At 41.0% G+C, this 19,487-nt stretch overlaps 3 protein-coding genes across 4 annotated transcripts in view; 2 read left to right on the top strand and 1 right to left on the bottom strand.

Annotated features, from left to right (window-relative positions):
* The first annotated feature begins 1,202 nt into the window (after positions 1-1,202).
* Positions 1,203-5,964, top strand: LOC115427426 (myozenin-2). 2 transcript variants are annotated; one of them, XM_030145978.1, is made up of 6 exons: positions 1,203-1,328; positions 2,378-2,450; positions 3,419-3,579; positions 3,801-3,882; positions 4,522-4,702; positions 5,584-5,964. In XM_030145978.1, the coding sequence occupies exons 2-6, from the start codon at positions 2,384-2,386 to the stop codon at positions 5,765-5,767; spliced, it is 675 nt and encodes a 224-aa protein (XP_030001838.1). In that variant the 5' UTR covers positions 1,203-1,328; positions 2,378-2,383; the 3' UTR covers positions 5,768-5,964. The 2 variants fall into 2 exon arrangements, with proteins under 2 accessions (XP_030001838.1, XP_030001837.1); XM_030145977.1 differs by having other exon boundaries at positions 3,801-3,954.
* A 27-nt stretch (positions 5,965-5,991) lies between these two features.
* Positions 5,992-11,764, bottom strand: rbm22 (RNA binding motif protein 22). The gene is made up of 11 exons (XM_030145975.1): positions 11,645-11,764; positions 10,387-10,440; positions 10,272-10,301; positions 10,032-10,164; positions 9,844-9,944; positions 9,469-9,641; positions 9,082-9,282; positions 8,747-8,911; positions 7,392-7,480; positions 6,950-7,078; positions 5,992-6,706 (listed from the first exon to the last, which is right to left on the bottom strand). The coding sequence occupies exons 1-11, from the start codon at positions 11,696-11,698 to the stop codon at positions 6,552-6,554; spliced, it is 1,284 nt and encodes a 427-aa protein (XP_030001835.1). The 5' UTR covers positions 11,699-11,764; the 3' UTR covers positions 5,992-6,551.
* Positions 11,765-13,601: 1,837 nt separating this feature from the next.
* The window catches only part of ndst1a (N-deacetylase/N-sulfotransferase (heparan glucosaminyl) 1a), a 49,001-nt gene continuing 43,115 nt past the window's right edge, over positions 13,602-19,487 (top strand). The window contains 1 exon segment of the mRNA XM_030145974.1: positions 13,602-13,927. The gene's annotated coding sequence lies outside the window, so the exon portion shown is untranslated.

Genomic DNA, 19,487 nt, shown 5'->3' with positions numbered 1-19,487 from the left:
GGTGGCTGTGCACCTCCCTCTATGTGACACGAACACACTGCAGATGCCACCTCTCAAACACAGATGACACCAATCACCGGAATCTATTCTGTTTTCGTTTTTGTAATCGACATTTACAAGGAAGTGACTACTAAAATCACAGGGTTTCATGATTATTCAATTTTTAAAGACATGTCAGACAATAATCACTGAGGCTTTGCATGACACAGACTTCATAGATTTCAATCTTAAAAGGAAACAAAACTAAAGAAACACAAATAAACCTCAAACCTGCCGCAACTCTTGTGCCTCCATTGTTTGCAGATGATTTGCTATGACTCAGGATGACTCCACATTTTCTTTCAGAGGCCTGGAGGCTTCCCACTAGGGGACAAAAGTATTGTGGAGCAGGGCAGGTGCAAAATCGATATCCAATCTCAACAGGGATAAAGAAATGTTGTTGTTTTTTTCCCTCTGGGCTTCTGTAGAGCTCAATGATTCAATTTGTGGGGAAAAAGCTACTTGATAAAGACTAACTTGAGTTCAGTAAGTGCAAACAAGTATATGGTTAAAGGATCTCTTTTCTGGTGAAACACAAATGTGGATTTATGCAGAATTCACAAGTCAGCAGCTGGTAAGCAAACCTATAATTGGAAAAGCAACAGGGGAAGCACTGCATTGTTGTTTAGTATAACCTCAGACGCACAGATAACCTTAGAGATGTGGAGAACTCACATAACTCACTGCAGTGTGAAAGGAAAGGACATCAAAGGACTCGGAGCATTAAAAATGGAAGCGCAAACTGCCACGGAGTTTGACCTTTGACCCCGAACTGGAAGAGGAATCACAACCTTCGACCTCACCGGCTTTACAGCTGCTCCTGTATTCTGTGTCTGAGTGGGAAAGCAAGTGGGCAGTTTCAAAGACATTAAGTTAAAATAAATAAATAAATAAATAATACATAAATAAAAAAAAAAAACACTACACAGAAGTAAGAAATGAAAGAGAGTGCAGGAATATCACTAGTGTATGTACAGTACGAGTGTCTGTTTGGATGCTTGGCCTGTCTGAACAGCAGCTGTTAGTACACATACACAGGGGATCAGATTTTTATTATCAAAGAGGCCAAAGTGCAGGATGTAAATCTTTATACTTGCCCCTTCCCTGTGATCACCCCTTTTATACCCCACCCACGCATCCTCACTCGAACCCCTGCGAAAATAGCCCAGTGAAGTAAGTGCCCAAGGCATCCTGGGATGACTTTTATACACTGAGACCGGAGTGAAGAAGCATCCCAGTTAAGGATAAACCACCAGACACACTCCACCATCGAATAGGCAGACAGACAGGTAAGAACTGGAGAAACGGGAATGTAACTTCTACCAGAGAAAAAAGAGAATTTTAAGTGTGGGACTTATTAGATCTTTTAATAAATGAAGCAGAGGGAACTGATTAAATTTGTATGATGCTGAAAGGGCAGAAAACCAAATGCACACTGCAGTCTTTGCTGGAATTTGACACTTTGCAGGTTATAATATGTATGCCTGAAAAGAGGAGACAGTACCAAAGAAACAGTCTGACTTGATGAAGATCCAAGTGGAAAGGTTGTGGAGCAAGTGTGTGGGTGTCACCTTTTTTAATAAACTTGCTTGCGATGTACATTACAACTACTCAGCGGTTAACAAAAGAAACAGTATATCTGTTTTATTTTCTTTGTCATAATCATTTAAAAAAGCAAAGACATACAGGGTGGGGAAGCAAAATTTACAATATTTTGAGGCAGGGATTGAAAGACAGTGTATGACCAGTTAGTTTATTGAAAGTCATGAGAATTTATTTGCCACAAGAACATTTACATAATAGAAAATGTTTTTATTCTATGTGTCCTCCTTTCTCAATAACTGCCTTCACACGCTTCCTGAAACTTGCGCAAGTGTTCCTCAAATATTGGGGTGACAACTTCTCCCATTCTTCTTTAATAGTATCTTCCAGACTTTCTCCTAATAGTTTTGCTCATAGTCATTCTCTTCTTTACATTATAAACAGTCTTTATGGACACTCCAACTATTTTTGAAATCTCCTTTGGTGTGATGAGTGCATTCAGCAAATCACACACTCTTTGACGTTTGCTTTCCTGATTACTCATATGGGCAAGTTTCTGAAAAGGTATGGATAATAGTGTTAGGTATGATTATGACATCAATATATGTTTGGTTTCAAAACAATTGACGTAGTGCCTGCTGAGAAAAAAAAACCTAAATGTTCATTGTAAATTTTGCTTCCCCACCCTGTAACATTATAGTTTGTGCAAGGTCTTAGAAACCTATAGAGGGAAAAACTGATGTGGATTGATATGTTAAAGTGATGAATCATCATAATGAAAATGTCTATCTGTCAGTGGAAGATGATGGATAACACAACAAAGCAGAGGATGTTGCAAGCTAAGGCTCTGTCTAAGGAAGTCAGAGGAGGTAAGATGGAGTGAAATATGTTTGTTTGGTTTTGCTGAAGTATATACAAACATGTGTGCACAGACTGTCCGCATACAATATTTTCATAGAAAGTAGGATATATGTAAGTTTAAACACCATGTCAACAAAATGTGAGTGTGATTCACCCATGTGCCGTGCTGGTATAGTCAGGACTGTCATGGTTTCATTAAACTTCAAAGTGTGTTAGTCCACTGCCAGAGGACACATGGCATGTGGTGCACTCAAATTCCCAGGAGTGCCCATGTGTTGTTGGAATTCTCCAAACATTCCAGCAGGGACCATCCCAGTCACACTGTTTGTTTTCCGATGCTGTGAGCCAGCTTTGCTTCAACACCAAGTTCCTCAAAACTCAGCAAAATGTGATGCTCACCAGTGAATTTTTCACACAGCGATCAAAGGCAGCCCCTCCAGGGTGGCGTACACCCAGACCTCTTCTAACATTATGCAAGAAAGAGGGCCATCCAGTCGTACATGAGTCTTTCATCCAAAGATCCTATTTATATGCCCAGTTACCCATGCAACCTCAGCCCACAACAAACATTACACACCAGCTGACATCATCTCAAGGCTATTTCAGACCCTCCACTCTGCTGTGATATAATACGAGAAGAGACCCTGAGCTAAAGCTGTGTGGATTTCAGTTAAGTGATGCTGAGCAAGGGCTGGGCTTTTTCATGTCAGCCCCCCAGCTGTTGAAAGTTGACAGAAATAAGAGGATCGGAGAAGACACGCTGATGCACCAAAAACCCTTATTAGTCCATATTAATTCTTCTACTTGTCTTAGATATCTGGAAGTTGTTGCCATCATGTTATTTTGTGCAGCAGCTAAATGTTATGATGTGCTTATGCAGGATAGTATTACCTGATATAACACCACATAAATCAAATAGGACATAAAATTGTCAGTATCTAAAAGGTATCTCTGATCATTTATCATGTTATGCCAGAGCATCTCAACCTGGGGAAGAAGATCAGTGTTCCAAAAGATGTGATGATGGAAGAGCTCAACCTCCCTTCTAATCGAGGCTCTCGCATGTTTCAAGAGAGACAGAGGAGGGTTGAGAAGTTCACACTGGAGAACTCTGGAAATGTCACTTATATCAACAATGTAAGGAACCAACAGAAAACACAGCACACAGCACAGAGTCTGAAACTAAATGAAAAATGTTTTTAGTCTTGGACTGAGTCTAATCCATGTCTGGAACATGGAGTCATGAAGCTATAAAGTTTTAATACAATTACCCTTATGAATAATGCCAAAATGAAATGTTAATAAATTGTTTGCAGAGTAAACAAGTTGACAGAAATCTAACTTTGTCCCGTTCCCAGGCTCATCCTGAGGCCATTCCTCCTCCACTGATCTCATCAGAGCCACAGAGAGGAAAAGAGAACCAGGCTTTCCTCATCCCTGGTAAGCATAGCCTGGTCATGAACCTTCAGAAGACTATAGCAAAGAAGGGCCACCCTGACGTCCTTGCTCCAGGTAAATGGTGACACCAGGTGAAGAATGGATTGATGCCCCAGAGTGACACAAGCTGTACAAGCTCACTGAAGTGCCAAACGCATGGGCAATGCCAGAATGTGGAGAAAGCCGACATTAAAGCATGGATTCACTGTGATCTGCTTGTTTTTTACCTTTCATGTTGAGCAAATAAACCATTTTTATTATTATCAGTGCCGGGTGAAATGAGAATGTGCAGAAAGCAATTATCTGTGAGCATCTTTGCTGAGTGCTGTTGTGTATTTGGCCTGACAGAAGGCACTGCTTTCAGTCTGACAGTGAGCTTAGCTGTTTATTATCTGGGATTCACACTGAGACTTAATTACTATACTTCCTGTTGTTGACAACAGTGCCATCAAAATGATTCATGTACATATTTGATCTGTTAGTGTTATGCTTGGGCTTTCTTTATAGTGGATTAAATGGGTTTTAAAATTGAGTTTGAAAAATCTAAGGATTACCCATTATTCTCAAATAAGATGATCATTTTCAGTGTATTTAATTTGACAGTCCCTTTGTACCATCTAACATTAAACATTTCTTTGTTAGGATACTCTGGCCCTCTGAAGGAAATTCCTCATGAAAAGTTCAACACAACAGTAATCCCTAAATCCTACTGCTCCCCTTGGAGGGAAGCTTTGGGTGGCAATGAAGATCTGAATACCCCGAGTACCCAGCTGCCCCAGCTCCCCCAGGACCCACAGCCTGCCAGTTACAGGTGCTTCAACAGGTAAAATCAGCTTTTAAATATGTCTCTACAAATGTGCTTCCCTGCTCAGTGAAACGAATCCACGATTTAGGGAACATAACAGCGTCTGCCTATTGCTATCAGAAATCCCCTGATAAGAGGAAAGACATGTCCAGTCCAGCTAAATTGTTATATCCTTTTCACTTGGAAGCACTGGCCCTCTGACCCTCCCATCTTCAAATAAACCCTCAGATGACCTAACCATGTTATCCATCACAATCATCTCTTCCCTCGGCACCACTCCATGTTTCCAGTTTGAAAATTAATCCAGTCTTTGGCTTGCACCTCCTTGGACTGTAGCTGTGTGATGGCTATTTTAACCCTGGCTCTTGAAAGATGAAACCCTGGGGCTCTGTGAGCTTTTAATGCCCCCACAAGACAGATTGCCCATGAAAGGGAATCACTTTTCTCATGGCACACAAGGAATTGCATCACAGTATAACACAGAACAAAGGTTAAGCTTGGGCAGATGGAGAAATAGAAAATATAAAAGAAAAAGTCAGACTTTACTCCATTAATACTGCCTGCAGTCTGTTTCCACCAGCCAGTCTGGTACTGTACCCCCTGAGGAGGGATCTGTTTACGCCCTTAAGATTATGATGAAATTATGAAGCCTTAATTAAATTTGGATTCAACTAAAAGTCAGAGCTGATACTTAAGTCGAGCAGCCCATTTTCACCAAACCGAATCTGAATCATCCTCAACCCCCCGTGGTTCTCTACAGTGTCAGAGATGACCAGAATGGGTATTAACTTTTCCTCCTTATTAGGGAGTGTGCAATTTGTTACCACAGCCTGAATTATATTTCTGCCAATATGAAACTGAAAGGCATCAGCCTGATAAGTTCCCTCATCTTCTCTCAGATCTGCCATGCCATTTGGAGGAATGATGGCCAGCAAGAGGGTGATCCCAGTGATTGGCTTTGAACCTGTGGAACAGCAGAACCTGCCTGGTATCGCTCTGGATCGCATGTGTAGACGGCCCAACTTTAACAGAGCACCCAAGGGATGGGGCATTAATTACAATCCTGAATCTAATGAACTATGAAAAGTGCTAATAAGCTTAAGACTGAAGCACTGCCCTATTCTTGCACCTCACCACCCACAAAGATGACCCCCTCTTTCAGTGGGCACAGGGAGGGGGAAAGCACTCCTGCATGATAAAATAAAAAGTGGCTACGGCTCAGTGGTTTGACCAGGTGGGGCCACTTCAGATTCTCCACTCACCACACACTTCACAAACACACAAATAATGAGAATTGTGCACTTTGAGATGATAAATGACAAAACTGGTCATTTTAATGACAAATGAGAACATTTAAAGAAAGCTTTACAATAACCTAGTAATTGTGCTGTGAAATATAATTGTGTCAAATAAAAAAGGCAATGCAACCGAAAATGAACAATTTTAAAAATGCTCCTCTTAATCCACCTGATACTTTGCACAATATAACAAATACATGTTTCACCTTAAGTATACATTTTATATGTACAACAGCTCCAGCTACAGGAGCCCTTTAAAACCAGATGACCCTGATCATATTGGCCAGTTCCTACATGTTTGAAGTGTTTTTTGTTTCACTGTTTGGATGCTTCTCTGGTACTTTTAACATTTTGCAAGATGCTGGTTGTCATCTTCCCAACACAGACAACACGTTCAGTTTTGTTCAATCCATTGCAGGTGGTAGAATAAATCAGATGCTTTTCATGCAGTGCATTTCTACCAGGAGTGGTTAGTAGGTTTTACACCAAACAAAAGCATCTGAAGACACCTGACCTGGTTTGACATGAGAAAAGGAGGACGCCTAATCAGTGTGATATCACACTAGCAGCTAATCACCATGGCGCGAGCCATGTGCAGCATGGGCACCCATACGCTGGGGATCCTGAGAGGGGTAGTGGATTTGACCAGGAGGTCTCATGCTCATAGGAGGGGGCATAGGTGGGGCCATGGGACCCATGGGGTGAAACATCGGAGGTCCAAAACCTGAAGAAGAGGATACAGCTTTAATCATCTATTTGATATTCATTGTTACTTGGATTAACTCACATGCATCTTGCCATCAGATGATAAATAAATTGTTCTGTTCTAAAACAAATCTGGTGTAGTGACATTTTTAAGACATAACAGAACTTATCTGTAAAAGTGTCACATTTTACATGAAGACTATATTTTGCAGATGATATTTTCATTTACTTGAGGGCTGCATCTTTGTGATTGTAATCTTACCTGGAGGAGGGGGGTTGATGCCTGGTGGTGGAGGAAGAGCGATGTTCATGACAGCTGGAGAGGTGCTAGGGTCCAGGTTGAAGTAGTTTGCAGGAGCCTCTTCATCTAATGCTGGTGGTGGGGGTAAAGCTATTGTACAGAGAAACAAATAAATTCACTGATGAAAAGATACAGTTGACCAATCTATGTTTGATCAAAGAGGTGGAAATTAACAGCGAGCAAATTAACCAACTAGAAAAGCACTCGGAGAGTGAAACCCCCCCCCCCCACCAAAATTTAATCATTTGTTCCTTGTGCCTGTATCAACATTTCCTGAAATTTTCATCCAAATCCATCCATAACTTTGAGTTATCTTGCACACGGACAGACAAACCAATGCCGGCAAAAACGTAACCTCCTTGGCAGAGGTAATGAATGCACATGCGCACACACACACACTCACCTCCAGGTAACCCAGGTACAGGATCGAGTCTGGTGCCCATCTCACTGACTCCATCTTTGACACCTTCCTTCCCTCTTGCAGCCTGAGACCTAAAAAGAAACAATTTAAGTCTCAAAGCACTGTGCTGAAATACAAGATTTTTTAAAATGTAATTATATTTACTTGGCGATATGTACTACAATAAGATGAACCATTTTATTTTATAACTATTTAACTACTGCAGCCACAATTCCTTTACCATATTTATAAGAGAAGCTAGTTTAAATCCCTGTGGATAAATCCACTCCTCTAGCTGTGGGACCATTTCGCAATGTGAACTTGAACATACCAAGATATGAAAAATGTCCTGAATTATTATACCTCCCCCAAGTTTATCCCAAAGGACTTTTCACTAATTGGAACAAAATGCAGTAGATTTGGATATTTTATTCAATGGCCAGTTAAAGACGTCTTAATGTGTCTGAACTGCGCAGATAAACACACTGACAGCAGAATCCCCAACTAACATATGCTTCGTGTTAATGTAGTATTTTAAGCTGGAAGTGCTTCAGTCATTCATTTGTTTTGAGCAGAAGAAAAAACTAAACTTTTTATGTGTACAAGCCACTAATAGCAGAGCAAATACACTAAATAGAGGTGAATAGAAGACTCCTTCCTGCAGAGAGTGCATAATACTATATGTTGGTCAACTGTTCCATCTAGGTTTTTTTTGTACTCATATTTCCATGCAGAGGGCCAATGTGCTGTTGAGCGTCTTCCATCTTTATCGGTTGGTTCTGCTGCCTGTCACTACTGGATCAACTGCCCATTTGCACATGTGCAACGGTAACTCTACTTTGAAAAACTGCCTGAAATGCGCTGCCAGAGACATGATGCAATGTGAATTAAGTCAGTCCCTCCTGACTCAAAAAAAGTGAATTTTAAAGAAAAAAGATATTTAATATCAAGATGGGACTATTCCTCAACTGTAGGTACCAAACTTGACCAGTTAAAAATGTCTCAATTCTTGAGAACCGCAGTTACACACACACAGAGCTCTGAGACCTTCCAGTATTATGATATAGATTTTAATCAACAATAATCTAGCAGTTATTACCGTTATCAAATCCTCAACATTATATTCATAAGTATGTCCACCAAGTAAATCATTAATATGGCTTTTCAGGTCTTTTCCATTCATCTATCTTTATGGATAATCAGAAATGATACCAAATGTCCAATGAGCCAAAATTAACTAATTTTCACCACCACAATGAAAAAAGGTGCAGTTAGTGTTATGGGACAGAGATTTAGGGGAATTGAGAGAGTAATGGACACCCTAATGCTTTACTTTGAGGTCAGGATCAAGTACGCACCTTCCCCACTTGACAGTAAGCCTCCGTCCATTGATGATAAGCTTGTTGAAGGACTTCTCTGCAGCCATTTCAGCTGCCTGTCGTGTGGCAAACTGGATGAAAGCACATTGCTGCCTCTGGACTATAGTAATGGTGCGAATCTCACCAAACTGGTAAAAGTGACTCCTGTAAGAATATAGATTAATGTCAGACAGACATAATGTACTGAAAGTCATGTTTCAAATTCACAGTAACATTTACGTACTTACATTCTTGATTTAAAATTATCTCCTCAGACTCATAAAATGCAACTTTAAAATTAGTTTCCACTAGAACTTGTGTTAAGAAGGTCTTACTTAAGATCTCCATCTGTGACAGTGTCTCCCAGACCCCCTATGTAGAGGGTGGTGATGGTCTTGTCCTCTGGTGGGTCAAGACGGGGCATAGTTGAGGCTCGCTTTAGTAGCTTGTCAGCTACTGGGTCATTGATACCATAGTAACGGTCCTTTATGTTTTGGTCAGCTAGAGGATCATCAGGATCTGTGGGCTTTTCATGCCTGTGTGTGAAAGCAGTATGAAATAAAATGAATAACCTAAAAATGTAATTTACTCACATAATGGACAACAAATAAACATTGTGCTGATTACCATAATGAATTATAATTTAGAATTGTTTAATTCAAGCTAAATCTTCCACAGAGACTGCCACACTTTCCTCTGTACATGTGTGAAATATCACTCACCTGTATGGACACTCCTCTCCTCTCTTACACTCTCCCTTCACCCAAAAGGAACAAATGTGTGGTCTGTTTCTCTTGTAGTAAGGTGTTGTTCGGGCCAGTTTCAGCAACATGTCACTAGAGCTGGTGGCTTTACCTAGTTGGCCTACTGGTCGTGTGCCATCTGAATTAGCGATCTGTGAACAGACAAAACAAGATGCGTGAAACTCATGGAAAAGTTAAATTCCGCTTAAGTCAAAATCTTAGTAAAAAAAGTGTCTCGTTGTGATCCATTATGGGGGACATTTTACAAAAGCATTATGATCAAAGTGAGGCAGATGGCAATAGGATCCAAATGTCTGATCACTTTATTCATCATGTATTAGAAAGTAAATGTACCTCTCTCTCCATGTTCTGTGTGTAATACTCTTTATTCACATCTGACTTAGGGACATCATCTTTAACAGAGAGGCCAGTGTCTCGAACCTGGATAGGCAAACCTATCAAACACAAGATGCGGTTAAATAGTTAACTTCAGAATTTTATTGAGCCATGGTCAGAAAAGGCCCAATCAAAAGAAGACTCACCATACTCCAAGTCGAGCAGACAAGTCTGACAAACATTCTTCATTTTACTACAAGTCTGACAGACTTCCGTCTTTTTAAAACGCATTCGTGTCCCAGGACACCATCGGAACACAGTAAAGGGTCGAGCACAAATCTAAAAGGCAAGAACAAGAAAATGTTAATGTTTAATTTAAATCAAAAAAGTGACTAATGTGTGACGTTCTGTACAACCAAATTTTAAATCATATATGCCAAACATACCTTGCATTCTTTTCCATACTTCTCCTTGGTCTGTAAAACAAAGCATAAAAGTCTGAAACTGTTCAACTATTTGAAAAGACATAAAATTTACAATGGGTCAATCTTGTTTACTCACCATACGGATGTAAGGGTTTTCTCCTAAACATGTCTGACAAAGAATTGGAAAATCCTAAAAGGCAAAGCACAAGACATATCTACTAAGTAATGAGTACACCATACCTTTTACAGAGTAATAATGATGTAAATGGCCTAAAACTGTAACTTGGACAACATTCATCATTTCTCTTTGGGCTCCTTGGCAAAATAACGTGTGAAAACAGGGAGGGCCATGGGGCTGACTCACTCCCACTTTACCATCTGTTGGAGGATGCTGTTTCAGCCCAAGTGCAAGCTGCTGAAAAGTGGCCCTTCCTTAAATCCACCTACAGTATAAGCCAAACACCTAAATATAGGCAGCTCGTGTCAAACGCATCAACAACGTGGCATTAGGTTGCAGAGTTTATAATCTGGTTACTTAATAAAACCAACATTGGCTACAATCCCTGCTGTGTCATGGTCCAGAAGGAGAAAGCTGTTTTTGCCTTATAAAGTAATAGGATTACTATGAGGTTCAAATATACAGCAAGTGTATGGTTAAATGAAGAGACTGAGTTAGAATGTCTCAACGTTAAGATCGACATTACAGTGGCTGCAGTATTAATAGTACAATAAGATGGTTATAATGATAGCAGCCCTTTGGCAATAAATACATTTGCCTACAGAAATGTGAAACGTCTTTTAGAAAATGACATGATTGAATTACCTAGCTACTAGGCAGGTATTATACATCATTACTGCAGCCTATCGGTTTCTACAGCTTTAAGGTATAAAAACAAATCACAAAAGTCGGGGTCTGAAGGGTTGATAGATAATTTTACCTCGTAAGATTATCAAAGTTGTAATATGAACAACGACGGCGTACCGTTGCTTGGTCTACATAATGTTAGCGCGTAAGGCTAAGCACCAGCCTTCCGCTAACAACTGACTTTGTGTTAAACCAAGTTTAATTAGCGGACATGAGTGTTTAGAGACCTCTACATATCACTGCCCATTCTATCTGTCCCAGTACTACTGAGGCCGAACTAAGTCGTAATGTCTAATTTATATGTAGCTAACATAACTCAAACATGCTAAAGAAGGAAGCCGCCACGCTTTTGCTAATGCTACTAGCTTGAAATGCTAACAGAATGCTAGCTCGCTCTCCATCAAACGGCCCGGGTTAATGCTACTCTATGAGGATATCGCGACAGTATGAACACCTTGAACGTAACTGGTGATAACTAAATTATAGTCGAAATCTTAATCTTCTAAATTACGGAGCCGATCAAACATACCGCGTCTTCCCAGTTCTGTCTATTGTAGGTGTTGGATCCCAGGGACGTCGCCATTTTGCAGAGTGTGAGCCAAACGGGCCAAACAACCAACGACACAAGAGGTGTCAGACCACAATGCACCGCGCCAAGCTGCCACGTCTCACCTTAAGGTGTCGCCCTATTTCAGGAAACCTTCAGGTATACACAATAACCTAATTAAGAAATGAAACAAATAAATATAGGACAAGTAGGTCTAAATGCTGAGTAGCGTGAGTTTCTCTGACATTTGAGGTTTTAAAGTAGGCTAAAGAAGAGGGAAAAGTGTGTGCGTCTGTGTGAAAACTGTAAGTAGGCTACTATGCTATTTAGATCCAGTTGTATAATATGTTGTGCTACTTCCATAATGATTTACCACATTTCAGAACTAAGCATAGAGTTTTACTAAAGTGGACTATATTTATTAATCTTTAAAGCTGCAGATTTATTTTAGAAGGAAAACATATGCCATCCTTTTAAGCATGATACAGTGACAGGTCCACAATCCAATAGTAGACAAATTAAATAGATCCTTTTTAAAATTTGATATAGGTTAAGCTTTATTTTAAAATGTATGTTTTTAACTAAATTGTCATGTGATAATACTGAAAGTCTATTACAACTACATCTGTTAAATGTGGAACTTCTTAAGCGATGTGGCCTACATGGTGTGACAGTGAGAGATCAACACATGGGCAGACAATTATGTGGGTGTGTAAGAACTTGTGTAAGCCAATTGTACAGTCCATGTACAGTTTAGCTGCCCACCTGTCCAGATTAGGTCAGGGTGTCTTTGCTGTGTGAAACTCCAATTAGCGGAGTAAAGGATGTTTGTGATTACAGGTTGACATTAAGCCATTTATGTTTATTTAAGATCAGGGTTGGGGTGTAGAGTCAGAGGGCAGGGATTACACACAGGTTGAAAAATGTTGGCAAATCTTTCATAGTTTCATTCAATAGATCAGACAAGGAATATGTGCTGCATTTTAAAGCTGGTTTTAGGTAAAATACACATTCTCTTATGCTACATTGGATTTCTGACTTCTTGGTAGGATTTAACCAGGTGACCTGTTTAGGCTAAATGATCCTTTGCTCCTATAATCACTATGACCACTATAACTGTGTAAGGTTTTAAAATGAACTCTTTCCCTCCCACGTCTAACAGGGTTCACAGATTTTTCCTTTGCCCACTATTCAGTGGGACACCAAAGTAAACCTTCTGGGCATCGCCTTCTTTGTTTTAATGAGTCGTGTGACCCCGTCTCCTCCATCATGTGATGTAGATGAGACAGCCAAAGCTGTTTGAAGGACGGCTTTGTCTTGGATTTAGCCACTCTGTAATCAAAATCACCAACCTCATGAGTCACAAGGTCAGAGGATGTGTAGGTGTGCTACATCTGTGCTTTTGATCAAATTATGAACAGTTCAAATCTGACTGAATGAATGTTTGTTTTGATCATTTTTCTTAATATATATTTCCTGTGTTTGTGTCATTCATCACTTTTATTATTTGAAATTCCATCTGAACCTATTATAGACCTGTATGTTTAATGAAGGCCAGCACATACAGTTGATTGTGTGTGTTCAACCCAGAACTGAGTTGTAACAGTTTGTTTTCCAGTTAATCATCAAATAGGTATTTACTGTATTTATTTATTTTTTTTTATCAGAAGGTCACAGTGACTTTGTTCCTACTTGTTTTTTTCATGGATGGTTAAAAGCTATATGTGACCTTGATGGATAATGATGATATATACCAATGAAACCATTATGACCACCATCAAACTCTTTATCCTTTCATGAAAATTATTCACTAAAATAAACTTTTGACACATTTCAAGCATCATTGCACAGAAGAGTTACCTCAGAGTGGAAGAGTACATCTCAGTACATCAAGGCCATCTAATGTCAGTCTAAGAGCACAGATGTATATGTAAAGCCTCTGCATGAATAGCTCAGGATCGCTCTCTGATTTCTTTGAGGATTTGTGTAGTTAGGCCTATGCATGTATGCGCATATCAGAGACAATTAAATGTGCTATGTTGGCGCCTCCTGTCGACAGTTATGGGCCACTGCCGGTGCACAGAGCTGCAGAAAGAGAGGGGCATTCTCAGATTTCCCGATTTCTCCCAGCCGAGTCCGCTGTGCCGCTTCCACATCACGGCCGACAGCAAAGCAAGACGACGACGACATGCGTCCGGCGTGTTTCAAACCCGCATTGGTCTCGGTCGGCTTGTGCGGTCCCGGATCCGTCTAGACTCTGGCAAGGTGAGTGGATCGACACGAGTCTGGTCTCGGTGTTTTCGCACATGTTTGGTTACGAGAACCGAGAGCCCCGCCGCTCGGTGTCTCTCCCAGGCCAGGCTAGTGAACGCTGTCTGGCGCAGACGGAGAATGAGGCCAGTTTTTCGGCCTGATTCTCTCCTTCGGCTCGGATCGTAAAGCCCCGGTGTTACGGTGGGGTGTCGGTGCGGGTTTCGGTGTGTCCGTGTGGAAGCGGACGGAGACGGATACGCGGTTGTTGAAGCGGGTCAGGTCGAAGTTTGTTCTCTGGGTAGATCCGCGTCCGGCTCCTGCTGTCTGTGATTTAATATCGGAATTCCTTTATCCAGCCCGATCCCCTGAAGCAGCCCGGTACCAGACGACAAAGTTATTTGTTTGTGTAACTTTGCAGCAGCTTTAACGTATAAAACCACCTTAATGTGATTGGATCAAGTTAACTGTTTGGTTATGATGTCGCTATTTGCCTCCAATTGTTATTCCACTGTGTTCAGCGGTGAAGGACTTGAAAAGGCCGAACGATTTGGTGTGCAAATTCTAATTAAAGGTCGATACGATAGTGTGTCACCTAATCTAATAGCATTGCACATAACAAAGATGGGCAACAAACAGCACCGTGACAGCGGTTCCACATTACCTAAAGGGTTTCAGTGAACTCAGGTTAATTACCACAAGTGATGGTGAGGCTGTGTTGTGCAGATGAACCATCAGACTATTGTGTGACTACCTGTAGGAATCATCCTCCTGCAGATGATTGCAAAAGTTTCTTCAAAGTATATTATGGTGAAACTGTAATGGTTTTACTACTGCTAATAAAACAGGCTTTAATTTAATCATAAATTCTGCTTCAGGGGGAAAACATAAAAAAAGATGTTCACTGCTGTGAATTACAGAACAGGTAGAGTAATGAGACTGAGACTGTTAAGGTGAGGAATCTGCACAGACAAGGTGGCATTTGTAGCCGGCAGTGCACCAGTGATGCAGCCTCTAATCTAAGGTGATCCTGGTCCCCGCTGTAGGAGACTGCTTTGTTACTCTGTTTTGGTGTTCGATGGGGCAAATGTATGTCTCCACCAAAATAGCTGCATTTATTAAATACTACAAACACCTGACTGGCTCTGTAGCAAAAGGGGCAGTCCAGACCTGCCTGAAATCCACTGCCTTGGGGTGCGCGCATGAAAGCGTGCACCTATGTGAGTAAGAGATTACTAAAGGAGAATGACTCACACTCAAAATGCATTTGGCAGATTTATAAGGACTTTCCCTGCATTTCGCCTCAGCTGCTGAAGACATTCTTGTAAGTGAAAAGTGCTGTCCTTCTGGTGTTATGTATCAGGAGATTTATTTGACCAGTGCCTCACATTTTTTTGCCTTTTCAAGCCATGTGGTGTTTATCACATGTTCCAGGCTGCATTAGTTAAAACATGTAGGGCTTATTCCATTTGCAGATTAGGATTTTTAAAAAAAAAAAAAAAAAAAAAAAAGAAAAGTGTGGTTGCTGTCATTTGTTTGTCAAATTTGTGGAGAGCTGAATCTTAAGTTGCATTTTATTTAACCATGCCAACTGTTTGTCTGGTTGTTCTAACCCTCCATCTGACTGCTCCCACTGGCTGCCAAACATGCTGTGATCTAGCGCTTACAGTTGATGTAGGCTGCCACTGCTGCTGCAGCCATTTGATCATATATCACCATCTTTTCACTTAGATATGCCTCTGAAATACTGCGACTAGGTTACAATGCCTACACATAGCAGTTGATAAAATACTCTTGGCATGACAGTATATGACAGATTATGTCATCAAGCAGCGTTTGGCAGTTTATCAGAATGAAACATGATCACAGTTGATTCATCATTTTAGATTTTAGGCCTGAGCACTGGACCATTTTTTGTTGTCAGTCATTGCTGTGACTGTTTTATTGCAGCTTATATCGCCATGAAGACGACTTGAGATTTAATTGTACTGCAGTAACCATACCATAATGCTGCACAAGGTAACTGTAGGCTCTAGGGGACTGCAGTGCCCAACAACATGCCAGCTCTTGTATTTTTCCATGTCAGTGCCCCTTGTAGTCCGACTCAGTATGTGGGGGGCAGACCTCTCTTTGGAGTAGGACTGAAGCCAGGCATCTTTCCAAAAACTCAAGTCCCCCAACTCTTTTTGCTGCACATAAACACTGCTTTGTGCCACAGTAGTGCTCCCTATGGTTCTTATTCATATAATACTACAGCACCACTGGAAACACCAGATACTGGAATCTACAATTGAGCCGAACCCAAAATAGCCTGTTGTTTGACAGACAAACCCCGATGTTTCCTCATTAAGTCAAGCTTTTGGATTAATATGCCAGAATGTAAGAGGCAGATTGTATCATTGCAGCCAGAAAAGTAGTTTGTATTGAAGTGTCTTTTTCTGCCTGGAATGTAGCTGTGGCATTTTTTGGCTTAGGCTGTGCTATGCCGAGTGGTATTGGAGAGCAGGAGCAGGGTAAATACATTTCAAACAGCACAGCACAACTGAGTATTAGCAAATGATCCGATAGCATCTGTAATCCCCTGGAAAACCTGGAGAGTTGTTTTTGAATAGTACTAGCCTCCATCAGATAGTTGGCAGGCACTGGGGGTGTCCACATGTGTGACTGGCTGGCTAGGTTAGCGGCGCGGCTGAATGCTACAGTATGCAGGCAGATCAGATTACTGAACGATTAGCCATGGCCTCCTATCCCCGGCCCAGGGAAATGATTTTCCACTGTCATAATTCCCTAGACTGAATTACGCAGGCCAGTGACTCAGAGATACTCAATACTACAGACCTGAGCACTGCACGGCATAACTGTTGCTCTCTGGAGAGGGGAGATAGGTTGAGAGTGGTTGTTCTATTGTTGCAGTGGAGACCCAAATAGTTTTGTAATTTGAATTTCTTGTCGAGCACTGATGTTTACTTTCAAGCGTGGCAAGGTAGTGTGAGCTAGTATCAGCAACAGTTTGGACAAAGACCGGCGCTCCTTATAGCGTTTATACTTTGGCCTGGACTTTGACATAAGGGAGGCAGCAGACAGACGGAAAACAGTCCTGTAACACTAAACTTTCACTCACATCTTCCTCTGTTGTGAGACGTGCGTCAAAAAATGTGAGCACATGTCAGCTGGGCGATGAGGCGAAGTAAATCAAGCAGGCCTCTAGTGGAATTTTGCTGAATGGAAAAGAGAGGCAGAGGAAAGGCGGGAGAGGCTAGCCGATGGAGGTAGGACCATGTTTCCAAGGTGCGTACCCCCTGAGGCAGGAATCCGATACATTCCACAGGCTCCTGTATCCAGCCGAATAATGGTGACTGGGGTGTAGCATTTCATCAGATGACACATGATTGGAGTATAAGTGCTGGGAAAGTAAGAGCTATGTCATAGGCTCAAAGGTAGCCAGCTCTGGTTGCCTGAGGGATCAGGAAGTATGCCATGTGAGCAGTACAGGATTAGTGAGATATGGATTATCCCCAACAGAAGGCAGTCTGAGTTTTAAAAGGCTTAGCAAGCCCCACCTCGTCCCCACTACTTGGATAGAGACATTTATATTAGTTTGAGGCATTTAGATAGCACTGTGATCCAGAACAAGTCTTAGTTATGGACGCAGTAGGAAAACACTCAATTTTCTTTGGTACATTATACGCCGTTGTACTCTGATTAGGCCTGTAGTGGCAGTTAAACTGGATAATGATTGGCACTTAAATGACTTCTGACAAATAACCCAGAAGTCATTAGAGCCTGCTTAGCTACTCTCTGGACAAGTTATGGCATGGACTTGTTTTCTAGGTTTCTCAACTACGTTCCTCCTGATTTCTTTTCTTGTTTTTAAAAACCAAACATATGATAACGTAGAATATATAAGCAAGATGATCTTTAGATTTAATCTGCTGAAAGTGGAGATTTCAGCCTTCTGAAATTTGTGTTCCCAGCTCTCCTAAGCTAAAAGCTATTTATACTGCAGACATATAAAAAATGCCCTGTTTTATTTAGTGGTCAAAAAACAAGATCTCTGGTGTTAATGGACTTCACCTCAGCCATTCCGGCAGACCCTCGGGGTACAGCGCGTTCATACACTCGGCAAGGGAGCTCTCTGCACTGGCCTGTTAATGAAGCCATTTTCAGAGGTGGAGAGATGCAGTAATGGGAACACACCACTTCACTGCAGGATATTCTAACCCCGTCCTCATTGTAAGTGCTATCAGTCTTCAGATATGATTAGATTTTTTTTTCCTCCTTTGTCCATTTAGCCATTCAGAGAGGATTTTTTTCCCCAAGAGATAGAGGTGAGTGGGTGTTGCCTCGCTATTGCGTTGAAGCATATTCAATTGATCTTAAGGAACTTTGAACATTTATGTATTGAGGTCAGAGTTTTGTACTACTAGGAGAGAACAGGAAATCTTAGGTAAACACTGTTATACCAGTGTATGTAGTATGCGTAAATCTTCCTGTCAGGCTATGTAAATGTTATGAAATATTTGAGTTGCTGGACGTTAGCCTTAACATCATCATATTGCTTGTTGCTAAAAGCTCACTAATGTGAGTGTGGAGGCAGACAGGTGGAGGGGAAGGCAGGGCTGTGTGTTTACCCAGTTGTCTGGTGGCCTCGCCTGGATCTGACTGCCCCACAGAACCCCACACACTCTCACCTACTGCTGAATAAACATATGTACACCCACAGCCACACATGCATTAGTTGTGTACCATATTGTTTTTAAAACGCATAAACAAAAGGGTTAAGAGGAGGAATTCCTTTTTTTTTGCACTAGATAGAAAGGCTGGGAAATTAAAGTGAAGAATGACAACTTCATTACAATTTGAAACATATGTGAAATGGCCTAAGAAATGATAAAAATCGATGGGCAACCCTGTCTCCCAGAGATCACATTTAGTCTTTAATTGCTGGTTAGCACTTAGCTTAGCAACTCACAGCTAGAAGGTCAAACCCTGGGTTTGATTCTCAGTCTGACTGGAATCTTTCTGTGTTGAGTTTACCTGTTCTCTTTGCAACATGAGGGTTTCCTCCAGGTCCTCCTGTTTACCCTGCCATAAAAAACCCTGTAGATATAGGTTAATTCTTGACAATGCTACTGCTGAAAATCTAGAGTTTGTCCACCAGCACCTTTTAATTGCAGCTCACTGCTCCTAATGTGTGCTATGCACTAATGCTAATGCTAGGTACTGTGTGTGTATTATAATGGGTAAAACACAGAGACTGAAACCCCTATGGGTATAATAAAGTGAGTTACCCTCTTAACCTTTATATGACTAGTATGTGAGTAAAGTAATCAGGTTGGTATGTTCTGTCATGATTGAATGAACAAATGAGTTCAGGGTTATAATATGTTTTTCTCAAGTCATTTTCCTGTCAACAGTTATAAAAATATGTACTCAGTTTATAGTTTATTAGGTACATATTACCAAAAGTAATGCAGTCTGGTATTACAGGCTGGCAATCAGTCCAACCTTCGCAGATGGTCCATGTACGTTGCGGCCTTTTGACTTCCGTTTTGATATTAATAAATGGAAAATG

This window comes from Sphaeramia orbicularis, chromosome 10 (assembly GCF_902148855.1).
Source record: "Sphaeramia orbicularis chromosome 10, fSphaOr1.1, whole genome shotgun sequence".
NCBI lineage: Eukaryota > Metazoa > Chordata > Actinopteri > Kurtiformes > Apogonidae > Sphaeramia > Sphaeramia orbicularis.
The sequence above is the reverse complement of the archived record's forward strand: the minus strand, read 5'-3'. Positions and strand labels throughout refer to the sequence as shown.